The 21,905-nt window shown below is 47.4% G+C and overlaps 1 protein-coding gene across 1 annotated transcript; it reads left to right on the forward strand.

Moving 5' to 3' along the window:
* RAB1B (RAB1B, member RAS oncogene family) lies at positions 1-14,209 on the forward strand. Its single transcript, XM_082202580.1, has 6 exons — positions 1-157; positions 6,944-7,016; positions 9,457-9,552; positions 9,771-9,866; positions 10,675-10,806; positions 12,321-14,209. Exons 1-6 carry the CDS (start codon positions 144-146, stop codon positions 12,513-12,515), a joined length of 606 nt encoding a protein of 201 aa, XP_082058706.1. The 5' UTR covers positions 1-143; the 3' UTR covers positions 12,516-14,209.
* Positions 14,210-21,905: the final 7,696 nt, after the last annotated feature.

A 21,905-nucleotide genomic window follows, 5' to 3' on the forward strand; every position in this document is an offset into this window, starting at 1 on the left:
AGTCGCACCTGAGGGAAAGAGGGGAGGAGGGAGCGGCCGCCATCTTGCGTGAGGGAGAGACCGGACCAGCTTAGCCAGGAAGGAAGGAAGGAGGGAGGGAAGCAGCTAGTCAGCCGCCGACCCACCACCGCGGAGGAGCCGCCATGAACCCCGAGTAGTGAGTGTTTCTCTGCTGGGCCTGGCCGGAGGGAGGGAGGGGGCGGGCTGGCTTCTACTTTGGGGAAGGGGAGGGGCTGAAGTTCCGGGCTCTCTTCTTCCTTCCCCCCCATATGAGGCCTAGATAGACTCCCTCCCCCGGTTCTCCTAAGGGCGCCGGTGACAGTAGGTGTCGAGTGGGGGAGAAGAGGCTGAATATATATACATATAATATATACATATATGCACACACAAATACGCATGTACATACACCTTAGCCCATTCCTTATAGGTGTGGGGAGTAGTATACATATAACTGGTTGGAGGGAACGACAGAAACTCGACTCTTGTGCCAACCCCTTCCTCTCCCATGAACTGTTTAGCCCTGTTGCGCTATGGTGCCTCCTGTCCTTGGTGGCTTTTTAATGTCTGTCCCCAACTTCCCACTATGTGTCTCCTGCTAGTCTTCTTCACCCCACATTGGTCTTGCGCCATTCTTCCTCCTGCCCCCAAATTGCCCACTTGCCTTGTCTGTCTTTCCCTAACTTTCTGCTGTGTTTTCCCACAACCACTCCTCTGCCTCCGCCCTCCCCTTGCAACTACTAGCATCTTGTGCTAGTATTCCCACCCCCAGTGTTCATGATTTCCCCCCTTTCCATTTCTTTTTTACACACCTGCATACCACTCTGTTTCGCTTATAATGCATTTAGTTCACTTGTTTTGTGAAATATCTAAAACAATGTGTGCAGTTAAGAAAAGAGAGATTTAGCCTGTTTTTAAGGGTTCACAGGGTGTTTGAAAGCAGATAGTGTTTCCTTAAGATGTATGATAGACAAACGGATGGTGGAAGAGGAAGATGAAAGGTCGATTACTGATTAAGTGAGGTATACATAAATGTTATATATAGGTGTACGTGTGTGTGTGTGTGTGTGTGTGTGTGTGTGTAAAGCAGGGATGGGGAATCTGGCCCTCCAGATTTTGCTGGACTACAACTCCCATCACCCCTGGCCATTGACGATGCAGGCTGCTGGGAGTTGGAGTCTAACAACATCTGCAGGGCTGTAGGATCCCTACCCCATATAAAGTTAAGCTTCTGTGTATGTCCTCATTAGCTAAGAAGAGTCTGTTCTTATACACCCCTTCAAAGAAAAAAACACCTGTAATCCTATTCACCCTTGCTTGAAAGTTGACTGTTTTACTCAGTGACACTTGCTTCCAAGTAAAGAAGCATAGAATCAGGATGTAAATTCCTGTGTCTATCTCACTTTCTGTTCAGTGGAATAGTCTTCGAGTTCATATAAACATCTTCCAACTCCATCATGTGCTCCCACTATATTGTCATGTCTTTTTTACTTTGTACAGGAAAGTATCCACCCAATCAGGTGAGTAGTTGTTTCCAAATCTGCTGTTAGATCCTCCTATATTATATACCTGCCCCCTTAAGTGACCACTTGCCACATTATGTGGTTTCTGACCTAGGAAGTCTTATGCCACAGTGAACAATTAAGGTCTTTAAGGTGCTGCAAGATGCTCTGTGTTTGCTGGAGTTTGTCTTCTGTAGAAGCTATTTAGGTGGCCTGGCCTGGCCTAGCTTCTGTAGTTGACACTGTTCATCTGACCACATTCATTAAGGCCTTACGAGGTTATCCCAAAGTTGTTTCTGGTAACTTTCTCTGCTGTGTAAATAGTCCTACAACTGTGGTAGAAAAGAGCGGGGGGGGGGGGGCTTTTACAAGTAAAGTTCATGAGCAAGCAAGCAAGCAGGGATTCAGGCATTAACTCAAACTCCTGCTTCTTTCAAGCTGTTAAGAACTTGAAACAAGTTTTGTTAAACTGAAGTAGTTTGTAAAAACAGTAATTTCAAACTGTGTACCAAATAAGCACAGGTATTTGGGAGCATCTGTATTCCCATCTGCTCAGAATGGGAGAGCCCCTTAACACACTACTGTGTGGAGGCACTGGCTTGAAAGCTATTCTTTTATTGGCTAGCACAATCACATTTCAAACCCATCTGTTTTAGCTAGTCCTGCACAGAGTAGACCCATTGGCATTACTGTATACGACCAACATTGGACCAAGGTTGGACAAAAGAACGTACATAGAAGATAAGAAACTGTCATAAGCTAGCTCAGATCATTTGTCCACCCAGCTCAATTTTGTCCATGCTGACTGGCAGCGGCTCTTCAGACTTTCCCATGCAGCCTAGGATCTTTTGCATGCAAAGCATGTACTTAACTATTGAGCGACATCCCTTTAAGACTCTGAGCAGAATATGCTGTTGTTTAATTCCCAGATGTCAAGTAGTTGGGCTTTTAGTCACTGAGTGTGAAGGGAAAGCACTATGCAGGTGCTCAAAGGCACACTTTCTTGGAGATACAGAGTTCTGGCCATTGTATGTAGCACGGGAGACTCATGAATCTCAAAATGGGCTCATGAAATCTTCAGGCCCGGCAATAGTGGGCCTGAGGCCACTATAGTTTTGGGATCTTTGGTCCTTTCTGCTGCATCTCTGGCTAGCTCTGACTTGTAAAAGAATTACTTGCCAGATGTTCTGTAGAGAATAAATAATGCTTCCATGAGACCAACCAGGAGATCATTGGTTTTACATTCATTCCAGGGATGGGGAGCCTGTGGCCTATCAGCCCCAACCAATGGTTAGGGTTGAAAAGAATTGTAGCTCAGCAACATCTGGAGTGCCACAGGTTCCCCGCATATGTTTTATTCTAAGCTCTTGGTTTTCCAGTGTGGGCAAGCAGGCTAGAACAGCCTTCTTTGGGCCAGTTTCTTCTGTGGACTTTGTTTGCAAAGGATTAACAGCTACCCATCAGGATGATCTGCTGCACCTTTTGGGAATGGCTACTCTGAGCCATCCTCAGAAACATTCACCCTCATTATCCAGGGTTGACTGTGGTTGCCATAGCCTCTGCAGAGGCTACTGTAGCTTATCGGGTCAGCTTTGGTACCTTTGGTTTAAAAAACAGGAGTTTCTTCTCTATCAGCTCTTACTTAGCTGGTCATGAATGCCGTTACCATTGAGGTAATGTGTTAGCAAAGTTAAAACTGGTAGTGGCTGCAGACTCAGTGGCCAGACTTTGTTTCATTGACGCCAAGGACAGCAGTATCTTTTCTGAATGCTGAGCCCAGGCTATATAGTTTACTGTGGTGGAGAGCTAACCTAGCATAGCGGCCAAGAAACTGAGCTGTGGAAACAAGAAGTTCCCAATTCAAATCTTGCCTCTTCTGTTAACTCATTAGGGGCAAGCTAAGACACTCTCAGCCTTCTAGCTGCAATGTGGGGAATCATAATGTTGATCTACCTTACAGGACTGATGTATACATTACTGATAAGATGTCTGTGTAGCACTTTGCTACATGCTAATCAGCGCATTAAGTGCTTGGCTGCACAAATCCAGAAAGCATCTTCTGCTGGTAAACCCACATTACAACAGGAACCTCCTGTTTTTAGGGGTGAAGGTGGAACATGATGCTGCATTGGCAGAAATATTGGGTTGCTCGACGCTTAGATCTGTAAACATTTACTATGGATGGCACCTTAAGAACTACAGTGGTGGTTTTGGCTTTGTACAGACCTTTTTCTTAAATTGGTAGAGGTTTCTAGCCTTGAAAGGATGTTGGTTACGTCCTATAGAGGTCTGGTGTTCTGAAGTAAAGGGGTGTAGTTTTAAAATAAGGAGAAAGGAGAAATCATCTTCGGTCTTGCAGGGAGAGATAAGTGTATATAAAGTGTCAACAAGGTGGTTGGATTGTCATAACTACTCTGAAAAACAATCTTGAGGTCTCTCTTAAGTTCCAGGGTCTTCTTTCATGGGAAGTGTTCAAAGAAATGACCTGAAGATCATGTGCCATCCTTTTCTGGCAGAATGGATTTGCTGTCTGGCTGCCCTTAACTTTTTAGGACACCTTGGTCTTCACAGTTCAAGTTTGTTGACTGCCTCTTTAGCAGCTGCTGACTCCCCTGCCCTGGTAGCTGTGAGTTGGCTGGGGAAAAACAGATGCGTTCTAGGTTGTGGTGCAATCTGGCAAATAGATCAGAAGCATGTGATCTGGGTCAGATGCCTTTAATCTGAATTTAGGTTCAACAGAATTGGGGCTACCTCTAGCTCAGGCTAAAACCTTTTGAAGTCTGTTTCGCAGTTGTTTGTCCCTTTGGGCCCAGGGCTTGTCTATATCTTGCCCTTCCTTTCTCAAACCTGCAGTGAGTGAGGAACAGCTGGGAATTGGTGGCATTCCTAAGGTCACCTGAGTCCATGACTGAGGCTTGGGACTTTAGATTTTATTGGCATGCATTTGCTTTGTGAATGGCATTGCCTCCCCCACCCCCCAAGATTAGGGATAGTCCCTTCCCTCTGTGCTTAATCAGGAAAAGTGCCAGCACACCATCTCGTGACTCGCCTGCTTCCTGTCACCTCTCCCGCACACTAGTCAAACACTCCAATTAAGAAACTTCCTTCCTTCTGACTGTTGGCTATACTTACAGTTTGGTACATGGGAGAGAACAGCCTGATAGTCAAGTGCCCTGTTGTGCTTTTGGGGTAGGGGGATCCTTGGCAGCAGTGCTGGTGGTGTGGCAAAGGGGTGGTGTTGTGAAACAGATTCCAGAAGGTTTCTGTGGTAGTCCCCTGAGCTGCAACTTCAGATGAGTTGGAGGATAATGGGAAGTGATTCTGGGGCTTTTCGGAACAGGAACGATGTAAGACAGAGGGCCTGAGTAAGACAGTGGAACTGTCTCCCTCTGTGGACTCTCCTTCATTGGAGGTTTTTAAGCAGAGTCTGCATGACCATCTGTCATGGATGCTAGATGTCCCATTCCAACTCTACAATTCTCTGATTCTAAGGCCCAGCGACTCAGCTGGGAGCATGATGGTGCTTAGATATATTATGCACTCTTCATCACAAAGTCCCAGGGCAGGTCACAGCAATGTAAAATACAACATTGAAAACAGTTTAAAACAATTTACAAGCACAACGGGTGTGGGTCCTAAAATATCTATATCTTAAGTGCAAAAAGGCCAGGCATCTTCAGCCTACAAATAAAAGATGTATAGTGATGGTGCTAGATGTGTCTCTCTGTGGAGGACTACAACTCCCCATCAGCCCCAGCCAGAACATTGTAGTTCAACATTTCTGCAGGGCACCAGGTTAGAGGAGGCTGCTCCAGGTGGCAGGAGTTAGCCATGATTTAAAATTGAGCCTGTGTTTGAAACAGTTTGCAAACACTGGTTAAAGCTAACCATGGTTAGAGTTGATGTTGCTGTAGGTTAGCTCTGACAAAAGTGAAGCAAGGCAGGGATAAATTTTCACTAGGGTGTGTGGGGAGGAGAGTGCATGAATCCCTGACTCACTCCCTGTTGCTTAACCATGAGTAAGAGATTGAGAGAATTATGTTTCTACTGGGCCTTACTGTCCCTAGTGCCAGTTAACCATACTGATTCATAGGAATTAGTAGACATAGTGCCAGAAGTCCACTGCTGCATTTGTCACTGGCGACTGCATCTTTTAATTGGGCAAGGGGCTCTGCCCCTCTTGTCAAATCTGGAAAAGGGAAGGAGATGCTCACCTTGAAGTTCAGGCTCTCAGAAAGCAGTGGAACTTCTTACTGCTTTTTTAGTGCCTCCACCACAACCCATCTTTGGCAAACCAGATGTTGTGGCCTACAACTCCCATCATCCCTGACCACTGTCTATGCTGGCTGGGGCTGATGGGGGTTGGAGTACACAGGCTCCCTGCCCTGTTCTAAGCACTTCTGAAGCTAGCATTATAAGTCCTCCCCTCCTTCCCTGGTCCTCCAATGCTCACTGGAAAATTGGAGCGGAGACCTTAACCCACACCTTGGGATAAGGGCAGGGCTGGGTCTCTGGTGAGTGCCGAGGCCAAGCAACATTTCTAAAACCCAGCAGAGTACACAATCATGGCGTATACACAGAGCCCTACCCTATGACTTTCCAAGGAAGTATCTGCTTTCGATGAGTAGTGCATTGTGACAGTTCCTGCAAAGATGATTTATTTGGATAGTGAAGTCAGACCTGAACAATCAAACAGAACATTCAAACATTGCTCAAGGCTTGTGCATACACAGCAAACTCATCTAAATGATAACCTTGTCAAAGAAACAAATGTGGTGGGGTATTTAATGCAATTTGCTGCATTTCAAATACACGTTTCACTTTGTGTAGAGGTGCTCCTTTACAGAATACCTCCTGGCCACAGATAATCTGGGGTATAGCCATATCTCAGTGCTAGAGCACCTGCTTCTTATGCAGAAAGTCCCTGGTCTAATCCCTGACATCTCTAGATAGTGCTGGGAACATTCCCTTGCCTGAAAGTTTGGAGACCTGTCTCCAGGCAGTGTAGATGCTACTGAGCCATGTGGACCAGTGGTGTGACTTGGCATAAGACAGATTTCAGTTTCCTGTTGAGTGAGCTGGGACATGAGCTAGAACAGTGAGGAGGCTGATAATTGGGGGCCGGGGGGGCAGTACCACTTGGGACCTAATGGTTTCTGCTTTGGCCTGCTCTGGCTCCTGATTTCTTCAGTAGATAACAATCAAGATGTTTTTGTACCTCCCTTGAACGATTTCACAAGAGAACTTGGATTTCTGGGGCAGCCAGATCCTGTGCTATATTACTGTAATATTCAGAATACTCAAGCTTAGTATAAGAATGTCCTCACTGCTGAGTCAGGTACAGTGTCTGGAGAGGAAACAAATTAGCTCAGATGATGATGATGATGAGCGATACTTTTTCTATCCATACAAAACTTGTCTGTTCTCCTCTTTCTATTTTCCAGTGACTACCTGTTCAAACTGCTTCTGATTGGTGACTCCGGTGTGGGGAAGTCATGTCTCTTATTGCGGTTTGCTGTAAGTATTTACTTTTGCCATAAGTGGCAACCTTTCTTCCTAGCCTGGGGAGCAAATGCAACCCTCCAGGGCTCCCTGTCTGGTCTATGGCATGCTTCCCAGGCCAGACCACATCCTCCTTGAGGCAGCTGCCTCAAGTGGCGGAATCCATGTGATGGCACTATGGGTGCCGCATGGGTGCCTTGCCTACTGCTGGTGGAGAAGCTGCAGCTTCTGGTGAGATCTTGCAGGGCTCTTGTGAGATCTTGTTGGAAGCTGTGGTAGTCAGCACAACTCTTCTCCCATGGTGGGGCACCGCCACTGGAGAAACAAGGAGAAGAGCCAGTGGCTTCTGGCAAGATCTTGTGGACCTCTCAAAATGCAGCATTTGAAATTCGCCACACGCCAGGTGCATTTTGAGAGGTCCACAAGATCATGCCAGAAGCCACTGCCTCTTCTTGTTTCTCCAGTGGTGGTGCCCCACCATAGGAGAAGAGTTGTGCTGACTACCACAGCTTCCAACAAGATCTCACAAGAGCCTTGCAGGATTTTACTGAAAACCGTAGCTTCTCCACCAGCAGTGCATTTTGCACCTGGCTACCAGCCACTTGCGACCCAGTGAAGATGCCCAGGCACCAGGATGGCACCTGACATCTCCACCATCTGAAGATGCACGCCAGGGGATCCTTGGATCTTGCCTGTTTTCACACACATCATGTATAATTCTATCCATGATATTTTATCTACACAATCAGAAAAAAATTCAGGAACCAAAAATTTGTATTGAATAATATGACTTTCAAGCCATCTGTCCGCAAAATGGCAACTAGACATTCCATTTTGGGGACTTAAGGAGCCATTTGGTGCCTAGCTTATATATCTGAGTTTGATCCCTAGTAAGTGAGACTTCAGCAGGGGCAGTAGTAGGAGTTGAGGACACCTTCCTGTTTCACCTCAGGTGGTGAAATGGGATGGGCCACCCCTGACTCTGCACATCCCTCTTTTCTGGATGGAGGCTACTCTGCTCACTTTGGCCTTTCTCCCCACCCATCACTGGCATGTCACCTCCAAAAGCTTTACTAGAAGGGAATGCAGTCCTCAGGGTGAAGGGGTTTCCCCAACCCTTGTCCTAGCCTATCGTTAGTGAGCCTAAGAGAAAGCAACTGATTGGAGCTGCCTCCTGGTGATGAGTTTTCTTAAAGCTTTTCAGGAGATTTGAGCCAACAGAAGAGGCACAAGACCTGTGACTAATCCCCTTGGAATCTCTTATCTCACCCCTCCCCCTCCTTAACACACACAAAAATACAACATCCATTGTGAGGAAGCTTTGTTTTCTCTGTTTGCCCCTCAGGATGAGCAGCTATAGTGATACAGTTTTTAAACTTTTCTGGTCTTTAGGAAATCCCTCTTCCATTCCAACATGTCTGCCAAGGAACCCTAGTTTGCAGTGTAGAGAGTTTTGCTAAATGCATTGCTCACGTGAGCTGAGCACAGATTAAGAAACAGACTCCCCCCACAATCGAGTAGTTGTCATGAGCCTAAAAATTCTATTATTTATTAAATTTCTATCCCACCCCTCCTGCCAAAGAAGCACAGGGTGGCAAACATCAAACAGTTTAAACAATGCAATTTAAAATAAAATAACCTATTTAAAACATTTGAAAAATTATCTAAAAACATTTAAAGGCAATCACAGTGGTACTACTACCAGTAAGAGATCTCCCATTTCTGAGTGCTGTATTAGACATACCACCTTGCCTGCAGGCTTACAGTCAGAAGGTAGAAGCAAAACAGGAGGTGGAGGAGAATCAAACTGGAGAAAGCCGGGATGAATAGCCATTGCACTGGAGTTGGGTGGCCATTTCAGTACTAGCTGCCTGCAGTCCTCCCCAACCTTCAGACTCAGACACTGATTGTCGAAAGCCACAAGAAAACCTTTATTAACTGTGATGTTCTTGCTGCTGAACTTATTCCCATTGAGAAACCCTAATGGGATCTTGAAGAACCTCTGAACTTGGAACAGTCCTGGGGTGAGGAATCATTGGTCTAGACTGCGCAGGAAGACATGGGAAAAGTTGGTTTTGGTGCATTCCTCCACCCCCTCCTTCCACTGTGTAATGTGTGGTTTATACAGTGGTCTCACACTACAGTTGTTCCTCGCCAGTTGGCATTCTAGGCATATGCCAGCCTTCCCCAACCCTGTGCCCTTCAGATGTTTTGGGTTACAACTCCCAATAACCCCACCCAGCATGGATGTGCTGGCCGAGGTTGGTTGGATATGAATGCCATTACCTAAAATGTACACTGCTTTTGTTTCATGTGTGTTTGGGAATCTTGAGTGTTAGAATTGTTGGTTGCATTTTGAGACACCTTTCCCCCACCCAAAAAAAGAGAATTGAGAACAGGAACGGTGACTTCTGTCTGCAACTTCTTATTGTTGATGAAACACTCTCTTTCCTAGGATGACACCTACACAGAAAGCTACATTAGCACCATTGGGGTGGACTTCAAAATCCGCACCATTGAGTTGGATGGCAAAACTATCAAGCTGCAAATTGTGAGTCTGTAAATCTCTTGGTTTCAAAAGTGTCTTTAGAGGAGTTTTTGGATGTGGGAACTAATCCCAGAATTCTGGGTTGTTCATTGATTCTTCTGTGGAGAAGATGACTCATATTCCTATAGCTCTGTCTAAAGGTTTTGCAAGATCCAGTTTCATCCATGGGTTGTAATCTAATGGTGCTGAGCCACAACTGTTATCATCTCTTCCCTCTCCAGTGGGACACGGCCGGGCAGGAACGGTTTCGAACCATCACCTCCAGTTACTACCGAGGGGCACATGGAATAATTGTGGTGTACGACGTAACGGATCAGGTAGAGTAATGGCTGCATTGTGGTGGTTAGAGCAGGGGTGGGAGATGAGTTGGGGGAAGATGAAAAAATCTGTGTGTGTTTGTTTAGGGTATCCAGCTCCGGGGGTGAGGAGGAACAGTGGGAAAGAGGGACCATGAGTGTAAAAGCCAATCACCCACCTCGTTTCTACAGAAGCTGGTCTACGGCTGACATCTGTTCAGAAGGGTGGACCAAATGCTCCCATTTCCAGAGGTTGTGTTGGTAGTGGTGTCTTGAATCAAAAGGCAGCTCTGTCTAACTAGAGACCATGAGAAGCAATTATCTCTCCATCCCCAATTAACAGGAGCAATTCAAATTGTAAAGTCAAAACACCCAAAATGATGAAAGCAGAACAGTTAACTGGAGTGAGTGAGCAAAGCTCCATTCCAGCACATTTTTACCTCTCTTCTTGATGTATTTTGTGAATTGATGCATGGGTTGGATCCAATGATGTCCTACTTGGAGTAGACCCATTGAAATGAATGGACCTAAGTTTGTCATGCTCATCAATTTCAGTGGATGTTCTCTGAACAGGACTAAAGTTGCCTACAACCCTAGGGCCATAATTTCGGAGAGCTCATAATTTCCTAGGTTCTCCTTAAGGCAGAAGTTCTTGGGGGGTCTGAGTTTTGCACTAAGTATTCTGTGAGATTCTTTCCATTGATGAAGCTGTCTAGTCTGCCTGCGGCCCTTTCCAGTGCCAAGGGATAATCAGGTTGATGGCCAGGCTTGGAAGTCTGAGCTCTGCTGCCTCTCATCCTCTTCCCTCTTGTGGGCTCCCACCTTTCAGGAATCCTACAACAACGTGAAGCAGTGGCTGCAGGAAATCGAGCGCTACGCCAGTGAAAATGTCAACAAGCTTCTCGTGGGCAACAAGTGCGACTTGACCACAAAAAAAGTGGTGGACTACACAACTGCCAAGGTGAGCCGCTGAAGGCAAGGCAGATGCAGTCTACGGCCATACTACCCTGAACATGCCCGATCTCGTCAGATGCCAGTGGCTGGGAAGAATAGCAAGTTGGCTGTTGTGCTTTAGGGCTTCCCACAGGCATCTGGTTGGCCACCGGTAGAAAAGGACACTGGACTAAATGAACCACTGACCTGATCTAGCAGCCAGGCTCTTCTTATGCTCTTCAGGCATTTCTTAGGTTCTTCAGGCAGGCACAAGCAAACCCTGCAAATCAACAACCTTTTCCCTCTCATCCTCAAGGCACTCTCCCTCCTTTAACCTCAATCCAAACAGAGTTCAACACAATTCCAGCCAGGCAAAAGCACACCAGGAAGATGTGGGAGAAGCGTAGCCTAGGGAGAATTCAGTGGTCCAGGTAGATGGCCTGGAGAGGCACATTTGACTCCAGGCCTGAAGTTCCCCACCGCATCATCAGGCCTGGTCTGCATGTGACAGAGTACAATGTTGTTGAAAGGACTTCAGCATAACCCTGCAGGCAGCTTAGGCACAAATAGTCTTTAACGAAAAACAAAACACCTAGCAGCCATAGGCATAGTTTAGTGGGGGGAAATGTTTTTAAAAACACAGAATTCTATATAGGCTTGGTTCTTGCATGTAACACTTCAGCAAAGGAAGGCAAAGCAATTCAGTTCAAACGCCCCATTGTAAACAGCTGTCCTGGATCAGCAAATTAATTATTATTTACTTTTGCCTTTCAGATGCTCCGAATAGAGGCAGAGTTCTGTTTATTTTAGCTTTCAAACTATACTTGCTCTTATGGCACAGACAGGTGTCTAGGTCATATCTTTGAATGTCAGAATGCCTTGGGAACCTCCCGGCCCTTCTCTGGAATATTTGCTTTTATTTGCTTACATCGGGGATAGCCAACATTGTGCTCTCCAGACTGTAGCACATCAGCCCTAGTGAGCAAGGCTAAGGATGGTGGGAGTTGTAGTATAGCAATACATCGATGGCACCATGTTGGCTACTGCAGATTTACATTATTTATATCCCACACCTTCAACCTAAAGCCAGTGGTGGTATGGTGGTTAGAGTGTTGGATTAGGACCTGGGAGAGCAGGGTTCAAATCCCTGCTCAGCAAAACATGCTCAGCCTAAGCTGCCCCAAAGGGTTGTTGTGAGGATAACACGAGGCGGAAGAGAAGCATGTACGCTACCTGAATCTCCTTGGAGGAAAATAACTGTAACAAAGAACTGCAGCTAACAATAATAGTAAGAAGCAAAGTACATTGTAGTAGTAGTAGTAGTAGTAGTAGTATAAATACAACAAATTAAAGCAACAAATTCAAGGAGAATGTGAAGAAAGGCCTCAGGCAACAATCTCATTGTACATGTGGATTAATTATGGGAGATGGTTCAGCTGCTAGCCTTGCAGTTGAGGTCCTGCAAGGAGCCTCTGACCTATATAATAAAACCTGGGACTCTTTGCTCCTTCCTAACCTTCCCTCTCTCTTTTCTTCGTGCAGGAATTCGCAGACTCGCTTGGGATCCCCTTCCTGGAGACCAGCGCCAAGAATGCCACCAATGTGGAGCAGTCGTTCATGACTATGGCGGCTGAGATCAAGAAACGCATGGGCCCGGGTGCTACGGCTGGAGGCGACAGACCCAACCTGAAAATTGACAGCACTCCGGTCAAACAAGGAGGCGGTGGCTGCTGCTGAGGAGGAGGGACATGAGGATAGTGGGGGGGGGGCGGGGGGCAGGCTGTGGGGAGAGGGGGCCTGCCCTTCCCCTTCTGGTCCAGCCCCACCTCCTGCTTCTTTTTCTTCTCCGAAGGTGGCTTTCCCGGATGATACCTCGCCGGAGGGGGACGGGACCTCCCTCCCCTTCCAGCTCAGCTGCTCCAAGTGCTGTTGAGTATCCTCGGCCTGTTTATTTTGGTTTTGGGGTTTTGTTTTGTTTTGTCACTTAACTCTGTAGGGGATTTTGTGTGGGAGGGGTATTGGGGTTGCGGGAGGCAGTGGGTTGGGCTGAGGGTGGGCTCTGTACAGGTTGCAAGCTTCCCTACAACAGGGGGAAGTGGGGGGTGATGACATGCTCGCCTGCCTTGGGGCCCTCCTTCCCCCTCCGCACCCCCCAAGGTAGGCAAGGCCTGGGCAATGGTTCTCTTTGCTGGTTTCGTTACGCTGCCCTCCCTTCTCTTCCCCCACCTCCAAAACTGTGTTTCTAATCCGGGGCAGAGCGTTGGTTATCTTTCGCTTCAGTCTCCCTTTGCTTCCTGCCCCCATGAGTCTTTGGACTTTGCTAGGGCAAGCCTGAGTTCCTGTGTCCTGTCCTTCTTACTGGCATTTGTCTGGTTTGTCAGCAGGCAGGGTTTAGCTGGCAAAGGGCTGAAGTGTCTGTGCATCTCCCCCCGCCCCTTGTCTCCAGGCCCCATTTGGTCAAGATGCTGTGTGGCCCACCGCACTCATTCCCCTGCATGTAGCAACTGCTTTCTTTTTCTGCCAGGGGCGGGGGCTTGGTGTCCCTTGCTTCCTTGCCATTTTTTCAACCACCACATCCTTTCCGCCCCGGCCACCCCTAAAACCTTTCCTCTCAGGGCACCCTGTCTCACAGCTCCTCGCTTTCCTAGCTGTCTTCTCCCTGCTGTGCCCCGTTTTTCCCAGCCTGCTCTAGGAACAGACATCCTGCTGGCCTCTAGTGGGAGGAGAAATGTGTAATATGGCATCCCTCCATCACTAGCGCTGCTGCTTCTTCCCCTCGCCCAAGTGGCGGGTGGTTTATTGATCTAATTTAATCCTTCCTCAAGACTGAACTACTGGGAGGGAGGAAGGTGGGTCGTGGGGGGCTTCCCAGCTCCTGCATTCCACAGTTGATGAATGTATCTTTTGGACAGCTGGGCAAACTCTGTGAGTCTGCTTCAGGTGTGGTCTGAGCAGGACCCCGCTCACCTATGGCCATCTTGGCATGCTTTGGCCCTGATCTTCCTCCCACACCACCCATTGATTCCCTTGTTGATATTGCAGGTCCGTGTAGCCAAACCCTATTCTTTTCCACCCACCCATCTTTCTTCCCTGGATCATGACCAAACCAAGGCCCATCCGTCCCCCCCTGTCGCCCCCACTACCCCCGGTTTTGGGCTCTGGCTCCCAAGAATGCTGTATCATCTTTTTTTTTTTAGCACCAGGAAGCTGCATTTTCCATATTGCTTCACTACTACATTCATCCCATTGTCTTTCCCCTTCCCCCACTTTATTTAAGGAACGTCAGGGACCCCGCTGGGCCAGGAAGTGGGTGGAAGGTGTTCGTCAGCTTCTTCTTTTTCCACAAGTGAAATTAAAAAAACACAAATGAGAGGAAAAGAGAAAAAAATCCAATAAAACATAACCAGCCTCTGCAAAATGAGGGATTTTCAGGCTTGGCTGTGTAGTCCTTATCTTCCTTCCTGCAAGGGATTCAAAAGGGTTGAGCTGTGCTTATGGATTGTTGGGGTGGTGGTGTGTTTGCACTCTTGAAATGTTGCACCCAAGGAGTGGTGGATGTTAATGGTCTTAACTCCCACAGCTATGCTGGTAACCCCAGGCATCTCCTCTTCTTTCCTTTCCCTGCCCTGATGAAAAGCCATCAACTGAATTTGAAAAAATGTTGCCATCTCATTTCTGGCTGCAGGAAAATAAGTGTCAGCTGAAAGAGCGTGCCAGACAAGAGTCTTGTGTCCCTTTCTTGGTTCAATCAGGAAAAATCAGGTTCCTTTGGGTCTTCAACATCTTCTTGAGGAGAGTAAACTGTGGGTGGGAACGTGTCTCTGCATCCTGTTGGGCTCCCTATGGCAAGATTTGCCTTCCAGCTGAGAGCCACTAGTTTTTAATGTTCATTTTTAGCTTGGTGTAGCCAGTGCCGTGTCAGCTTTTGTGCCTCATCCTGGCTGGTAAAATCAGCCTCCATCTGTGACTTTATTGTGCAAGGCAGAGTTGATACTCCAGGGTGCGGCTCGGGTACTCTTTCTTTCATGATTCCACAGAACTGCTGAAAAGCAGAACGCAGGAAGCCTGATTGTGCAAGATGGATTAGGCAAACACTTCCAGGTTATCTGTAGATTTGTGGCTTTTGCTAACAAAACCCGGTTATCTTTTTAACTGTGGCTCGGGGCTGACTGTGCTGGCTCCTGGCCTTTCATGAAGTGGGATTCAGAGAGCTCAGGTTCTCACTGCCCATCCTCCAGGTCGCACCCTAGAATTGCTGTAGCCAATGTGGTATAATGGACTTAGGGGCAGGGAAGACTTCAAAGCTATGTCAAACCTGTGTGTGTGAATGAGAGAAAAATGGTAGGCTTCCCCCACCCCTGCTCCACACAGTGCCATCCAGAAGCCCTGGACCACAACTCTTATTGACACCAATGGTTATGCTGGCTGGGGCTGATGAGATCCGCAGTCCAAAACATCTGGAGCACACCAGCCTAGGAAAGGATGAAGTAGACTGTTTCTGGTTATGTGGACCACGGACCTACCTGTTATCAGGCATGGGAAAAGGTGCTTTCAAAGCCTCCATACAGGGGGTTTGCTCTTCTGGCAAAGCTTGTGCAGGATGTGGCTGTCGGAACACACTGGGAACCTCCAGCCACTTGTCAAGCTCCTTGATCATGCAGCCGTCAATGAAATTTAGGCAGTGGTCTCCTGTTACCTGCTGGTGCTTCTTGTCGAAGAGCTCAGCCTGCAGTGGGCAGGAGAAGTGGTTCCTCCAGTCTCCAGCAATGCCTTTCCTCATGAACAGGCTTGTATCGATCATCTCATGAGGGATGCATGTACCATTCACGAACCTGCAATGCCTCCAGGTGGAATCCAGGAAGGCACCCAGTCGTGCTGCACAGTCCTCCAGGTTCTCATGTAGATCATCATAGGTGGCATGGGAAACCTCCAGCTCCTCCTTGCAGCTCAGTCAGACTTTGGTGTCCTCAAACCAGGAGCCATAATGCACTGTGCCATCCAAATAGCTGAGGAGACTCTCATGGAAGCAGCCAGGGTGATGGAAGAAATTGGCCATGCTTAGAACTGAGAGGACGACATGGCGACGCCTTCAGGGTTTCTGACCAAATGGATCACCTTGGGCTTAGATTTCTTCAGGGACGATGTTGGACACCCCTAGACTAGGCAACAATTGCACTATATCAGCCTTCATCGCGTGCTGTTGTTGAACTACCCTTAAATCCAAAATAGTTTATTGCACATGCCTTCAGTTAGAGGGAACTGTAGTTTGTTACGGGTGCTAGGAACTTAGCTCTGTGGGAGGTAAAGTTCCCAGGCTTCTTTGCGGGAAGCCATGGGCTTTAAATATATGGTGTGGAGGCGACCAAAGCCTTTAGGGTACCACAAAGCTCTTAATGTATTATTACAGATTTAGGGGTAACAGAGTTTAGGGATGCAAGGGCACTCATAACTGCTAAGAGTTAGTGAATGTCAGAAATTAGTAAAATGGTAGAATTTAGATACAGTACTATTTGGGATACTGAATGGAAAATACAGGCTGCAGCAGTTCTGAAGTGGGCCACACACAGAAGTTCCTGGGTTTACACAAATGAGCCTTGCTGGGCTAGCTAAATGCAGAGTCGTTGAGAAACAATGGAGAGTCAGGTAATGGGTTATTAAGGGCCATTGGCAATGCAAAAAGCTACCCTTCCCTCCTGCTCTGAGGAGTAGACGCAGACAGGAGATTTGGGCGGTTGCCCAAAGTGATGGGGGGCAGTGGCAAGGTGCCACACAGGAAAAATGTGCCCCTTTTAAAACAGAGAGGCTGCTTAGCAAGTGTTATTGGGAAGGAGAAGGAGGTGCCAGAGCTCCAGGCAGAGGCCAGGTGGGCAGAACCATATTGGCAGGCTGAGAAAAAGGCATGGAAATGTTGTGCCGGATGCCATGAGCTCCAGTGCTGTGTTGTTGTGAGGAACAAGCCCCCCGCTAATGCTCTTCCTCTACCTAGATCCAGGTGTATAGAGGTGTAAAACCATATATCTTAAAATGCTACAGTCTCTTACATGCCTGAATTCCTAACGGAAACAGGACCCGGGTAAGCACCTGGAACCCCCTGGGAATTTGCTGCCGCTTGGCAGCGATTGGGGTGGTGTGCAACCTTTGTAACAGTATACAGTGGTACCTCGGGTTAAGTACTTAATTTGTTCCGGAGGTCCGTACTTAACCTGAAACTGTTCTTAACCTGAAGCACCACTTTAGCTAATGGGGCCTCCCACTGCTGCCGCGCCGCTGGAGCACGATTTCTGTTCTCATCCTGAAGCAAAGTTCTTAACCTGAAGCACTATTTCTGTGTTAGTGGAGTCTGTAACCTGAAGCGTATGTAACCCGAGGTACCACTGTATAGGCTTTGTACACACTGGCATTAAAAGCACATTTGAAACAGAGACTTTCCCTCATAGAATTCTGGGCACTGTAATTTTCTTCTCCCAGAGTTACAGCTCCTAGCAACCCCTAATAAACTACAGCGCCCAGAATTCTTTGAGGGGGGCGGGAATGTACAGTGTGTACACAGCCTTGTCCTAAGCTGTCCCCAAAGGAGCCACTAGAGGGTGCCAACCCACCAGCAACGTTTTCCAACCAAATCTTAATTGCCCCATTGTGAACCCAATTTGCTCTTAGGTAGGAAATAAAGCTGAATATGGGAGAGAATAAGAATTTGCTTTGCTCAGCAACCTGCAGCCTGCCCGTCCTGTGCCAGGGTGCCTCAGAACAGCCGGTGAGGGACTGGGCCGCCGCGGAACAGGCTGTTTCTGCTGCCTTTGGTAGTGTGAATGATCTATATGCTATTGTCCTGTTTCTCCCCAAGTCTCTATTTTAAGCCCTCAGCCGGCAAGTATTAAGGTCAGTTCAAGGCAATGGGAGCAGACTCAGCAAAGCATTTCTACACAGGGGAAAAGTCTACATGTCCACAGTGATGCCCACACTATATTTTCTGTACCCTCAAAACACACCATACCCTGCAAGGCAAAACCTTCTAGAGGAATTACAGCAAAACTAATTAAAAGTTTTGTAGCAGCTTAAAAAATAACAGATGCTTATGATGGCGAAAGCTTATGTAGCAGTTTGCATAAAGGGTTATCCTCGTTTAGCAGGTATATAAATACTTGTTGTTATTGTTAATTTATTACCTGCCCTTCACCCTAAGGTCCCAGAGCAGGTTACAGCATTAAAAGCAACATTTAGAACAACTTTCATGATGGTCTAATGACATTGCAATATAACAGAATACCAAACCAGAAAAACTACCGTATGGAAAGTTTGTAGCATAGTATGAAAATCCTCTGTAACAGAATATAACTATGCCAGCTAATTCTAAACAAGTAGCTGGACATTTGTTAGAAATATTATGTAGCTGCCTTCTTTACCTTGAGCAATCCGGCAGTGATGGAGGGCATAGTAGTAAATTTTGAATTGCAGGTGCCTATTCTGGTAGCCCATATAGTCATTATTAGGATGAGAACAACTGCAATCCTAGCTTCTTAGGAGTGTTGGTTAGTTCTGACTGAATGGGTTCAGCTTATGAAGCAGGCATCTTTTAAAGGTCTTCATCCCACTGAAATGCAACCTCTAGCTTTTAATTAGAAATGCAAATAGGCATTATTATCTAAACTGCTGGCATGAAGCTGGGACCTCATCAAAGGAAAAGAAAGAAGTGTCTAGCCTCTTGTTTCCCTCTACAGTGGTACCTCGGGTTACAGACGCTTCAGGTTACAGACTCCGTTAACCCAGAAATAGTGCTTCAGGTTAAGAACTTTGCTTCAGGATGAGAACAGAAATCGTGCTCCGACGGCGCGGCAGCAGCAGGAGGCCCCATTAGCTAAAGTGGTGCTTCAGGTTAAGAACAGTTTCAGGTTAAGTACGGACCTCCGGAACGAATTAAGTACTTAACCCGAGGTACCACTGTATTCTAATCTGTTTCAAATTTGAAAGCTTCGTTAACACTTCACTCACTTGCCAGAACAAGAAAAGTTAACACTGCCAATGCTTCAACCAGCAGGTTACATCATTTGCTCCTGCTCTAGTGGGCAGAAGTAATCCCAGAGCTGTTTTCCCTCGTCATTACACCACTGCTAATACTTTCTATTAAGACCAGCTAAAATAGGAGAAAGGAGAAAGCCAGCTTTTGTGTTCAAGGTTTTGTTTTTTTAAAATAAATAAATTAATGCTTGTTTGTTTCACTGTGACCTTTTTGTTCAGGTGCAGGGAACCTTTGGGTCTCCGGATGTTGCTGAACTACAACTCCCATCTGCCCTAGCAAGCGCAGCCAGCGGTCAGGGATGATAGGAGTTGTAGTTCCGCAACATCCAGCGAGCCAAAGATTCCCTACTGCTACTTTAGTTGTTCCCTAATGAATACTGTAATATGCCCTAATAAGCAGTTCTCTTGAGTGCCAGTGCTTATGTATCTGCATAACGTTCCAGAGCATTGGCTGTTTTAAAAAAAAAGTAAAGGTGCTACGAGAGTCCCAGCAGATTTTCCATGAAATAAGTGAAGCTGCTATGGATGTTAATGGCAACAAAGCTAGAAAGAGTGAAGGCAACACAACTACTGCTGCTATCAACAGGCACAGTGCTTATCAGGGCTGGGGAACCTTTGGTTCTGGAAGTGTTGCTGCACAACATCTGGGCATGAGAAGTGCTTTGAACACTTGAGAGAAGAATACAGATAGGAAGCATGATACTCTTTATAGCGTAGCCAATGTACAGTGGTACCTCGGGTTAAGTACTTAATTCGTTCTGGAGGTCCGTACTTAACCAGAAACTGTTCTTAACCTGAAGCACCACTTTAGCTAATGGGGCCTCCTGCTGCGCCGCCGGAGCACAATTTCTGTTCTCATCCTGAAGCAAAGTTCTTAACCTGAAGCACTATTTCTGGGTTAGTGGAGTCTGTAACCTGAAGCGTACGTAACCTGAAGCGTATGTAACCCGAGGTACCACTGTAGTGCCCAATATGGTAGAGGGAAGTGGGGGGCAGATGGGGCTGGGAAGGTAGCCCATCTAGGAAAAGGAAAGCTCTGACTCTTGCGAGATATCTTTGGGAGAAGAAAAGACTAAGGCAGTTGTTATCAACCAGTGTGCCGTGGCACCCTGGGGTTCCTTGAATGATGGTCAGGGGTGCCACAGGCAACACTGGACTCTGTTCCTCTTTCCCTCCCGCTTCTGATGCCCTCTCGTATCTCTGCCTCCCCAAGGCTTGCACAGCTGTTTGTTGCAGCGGCCCTGGCTACAAGCTCCACAAGTGAATAGTGCCTCTGGGGCTTGGGAGGGGGTGCTGGCTGCCAGAAGATGAGGCAGCCTCGGAGTAAGCAAGCAGGCAGGCAGGCAAGGGAACCCAGCCAGCCAGTCCTCCAGCCCTTGCTGTTGGGAAAGGACAGTGTGAGGCACATGAAGTGTAGGTGGGTTCCCACAAGGTAAGACACAATCATAACAGCAGGAACCTTTATTGAACTACATAACTGGGAAACAGGCAAAGCAATCGCTTATATACATTTCTGAAAGCTTGGGCCACTCCCACTCACAATGTGATTGGCTGTCTAAACTTCCAAGCTGCAAATCACGACTCAGAGTTCAAGGGCCAATGGAAGAGGCCCAGATCCTGAAATGTTCTGTGATTGGACATCATGTATCGAATCAGAACACAGGAGCTCAGAATCCTTAGTCCAGACTCTAGCTCAGGCAAACACAGACCACTGAACACATAACACCACATCTCTTTGGGGTGGGGTAAGATCAGAGACAGGGACGCGGGTGGCACTGTGGGTTAAACCATAGAGCCTATGACTTGCCGATCAGAAGGTTGGCGTTCAGAAGGTCAGCTCCCGTTGCTCGGTCCCTGCCAACCTAGCAGTTTGAAAGCACAGGAAAGTGCAAGTAGATAAATAGGTACCGCTCCAGCAGGAAGGTAAACAGCGTTTCTGTGTGCTGCTCTGGTTTGCCAGAAGTGGCTTAGTCATGCTGGCCACAAGACCTGGAAGCTGTACACCGGCTCCTTCGGCCAATAAAGCGAGATGAGTGCTGCAACCCCAGAGTCGGCCACGACTGGACCTAATGGTCAGGTGTCCCTTTACCTTTAAGATCAGAGACCAGGGGCGGCAGCAGCAGCAGCAACAGCTGCTGCCCAGAGGACTCCCAATAAGAGAGGAGACTGAGGAAACTCCACAAGGGAAGGGTGTTCAAAAAAGGATGAGAGACTGCCAGCATTGCAGGCAAGGGGTGACATAACTGGGCTCCTGAGCCCCACAGGGGTGCCACAGGAAGAATGTAGTTGGTCAAGGGTGCCATGGACTCAAAAAGGTTGAAAACCTCTGGGCTAAGGAGTAAACCCTACAGAAACCAGAGTCCCTAAGATGGTGGGTCCTGCCTGCCGCCTTCCTCCTTAGTCTTAGTGTTGCTTAGCGAAGAGGATGTGAGCAATGCTGGAATTAGCTGGCTCTGCCTGTCCTTGGCTCTGACTCCACCTGCTTTGGGGCTCCCTGCCTTCTGCCCCACAAGTCCCCATGACACACCAGTCACCATTGTTTACATCGGATGCATCCGCACGAACTTGGCTGCATGAACAAAGCCTGTGAGATTATAAAGGTTGCAAAGTCGAGGATTTCAGTTGCCTGGGCAACCTAAACCGAGCCTCCTCTCCCCCAACCCCATCGCTTTTCGGTTAGTGACATGGTCTTAAAGCCAGCGACTGCTGTTTCCCTAAGGTTCTTACCTCACTTTGGCGCTCTGGGCAGGGAGGAAGGGGCTGGTGGGTGGATCTCGATGTTGTTCTTGCATCGTGTAATCCAAGAGATGGGATTAGTTCCTTTAAAACCTGCGTGAAAGAACGGCTCAAAATTGAATTAACAATACTGAGGGATTTGGGGGAAGGTGGGGGGGGGGAGCCCCAATGTGTTTCTGACAAATTGAACAACAACAACAACAAGTAGACAAAGCCTCCAGAGTACAAAGCCCAGATTCCAGGGATTTGCATGGGGTTTAGAGCCGATGTTTTTCTAAGGTATGTTATGTGCCGAAAACCGCATCTTCTTGTGTGTGCCCTACCCCACCTCCCTGGCCTGTCAACTGATTAGGGCATTTTTATTTTTTTTGGCTG

Source organism: Podarcis vaucheri (assembly GCF_965113315.1).
Source record: "Podarcis vaucheri genome assembly, chromosome: 16".
NCBI classification, from domain to species: Eukaryota; Metazoa; Chordata; class Lepidosauria; order Squamata; family Lacertidae; genus Podarcis; species Podarcis vaucheri.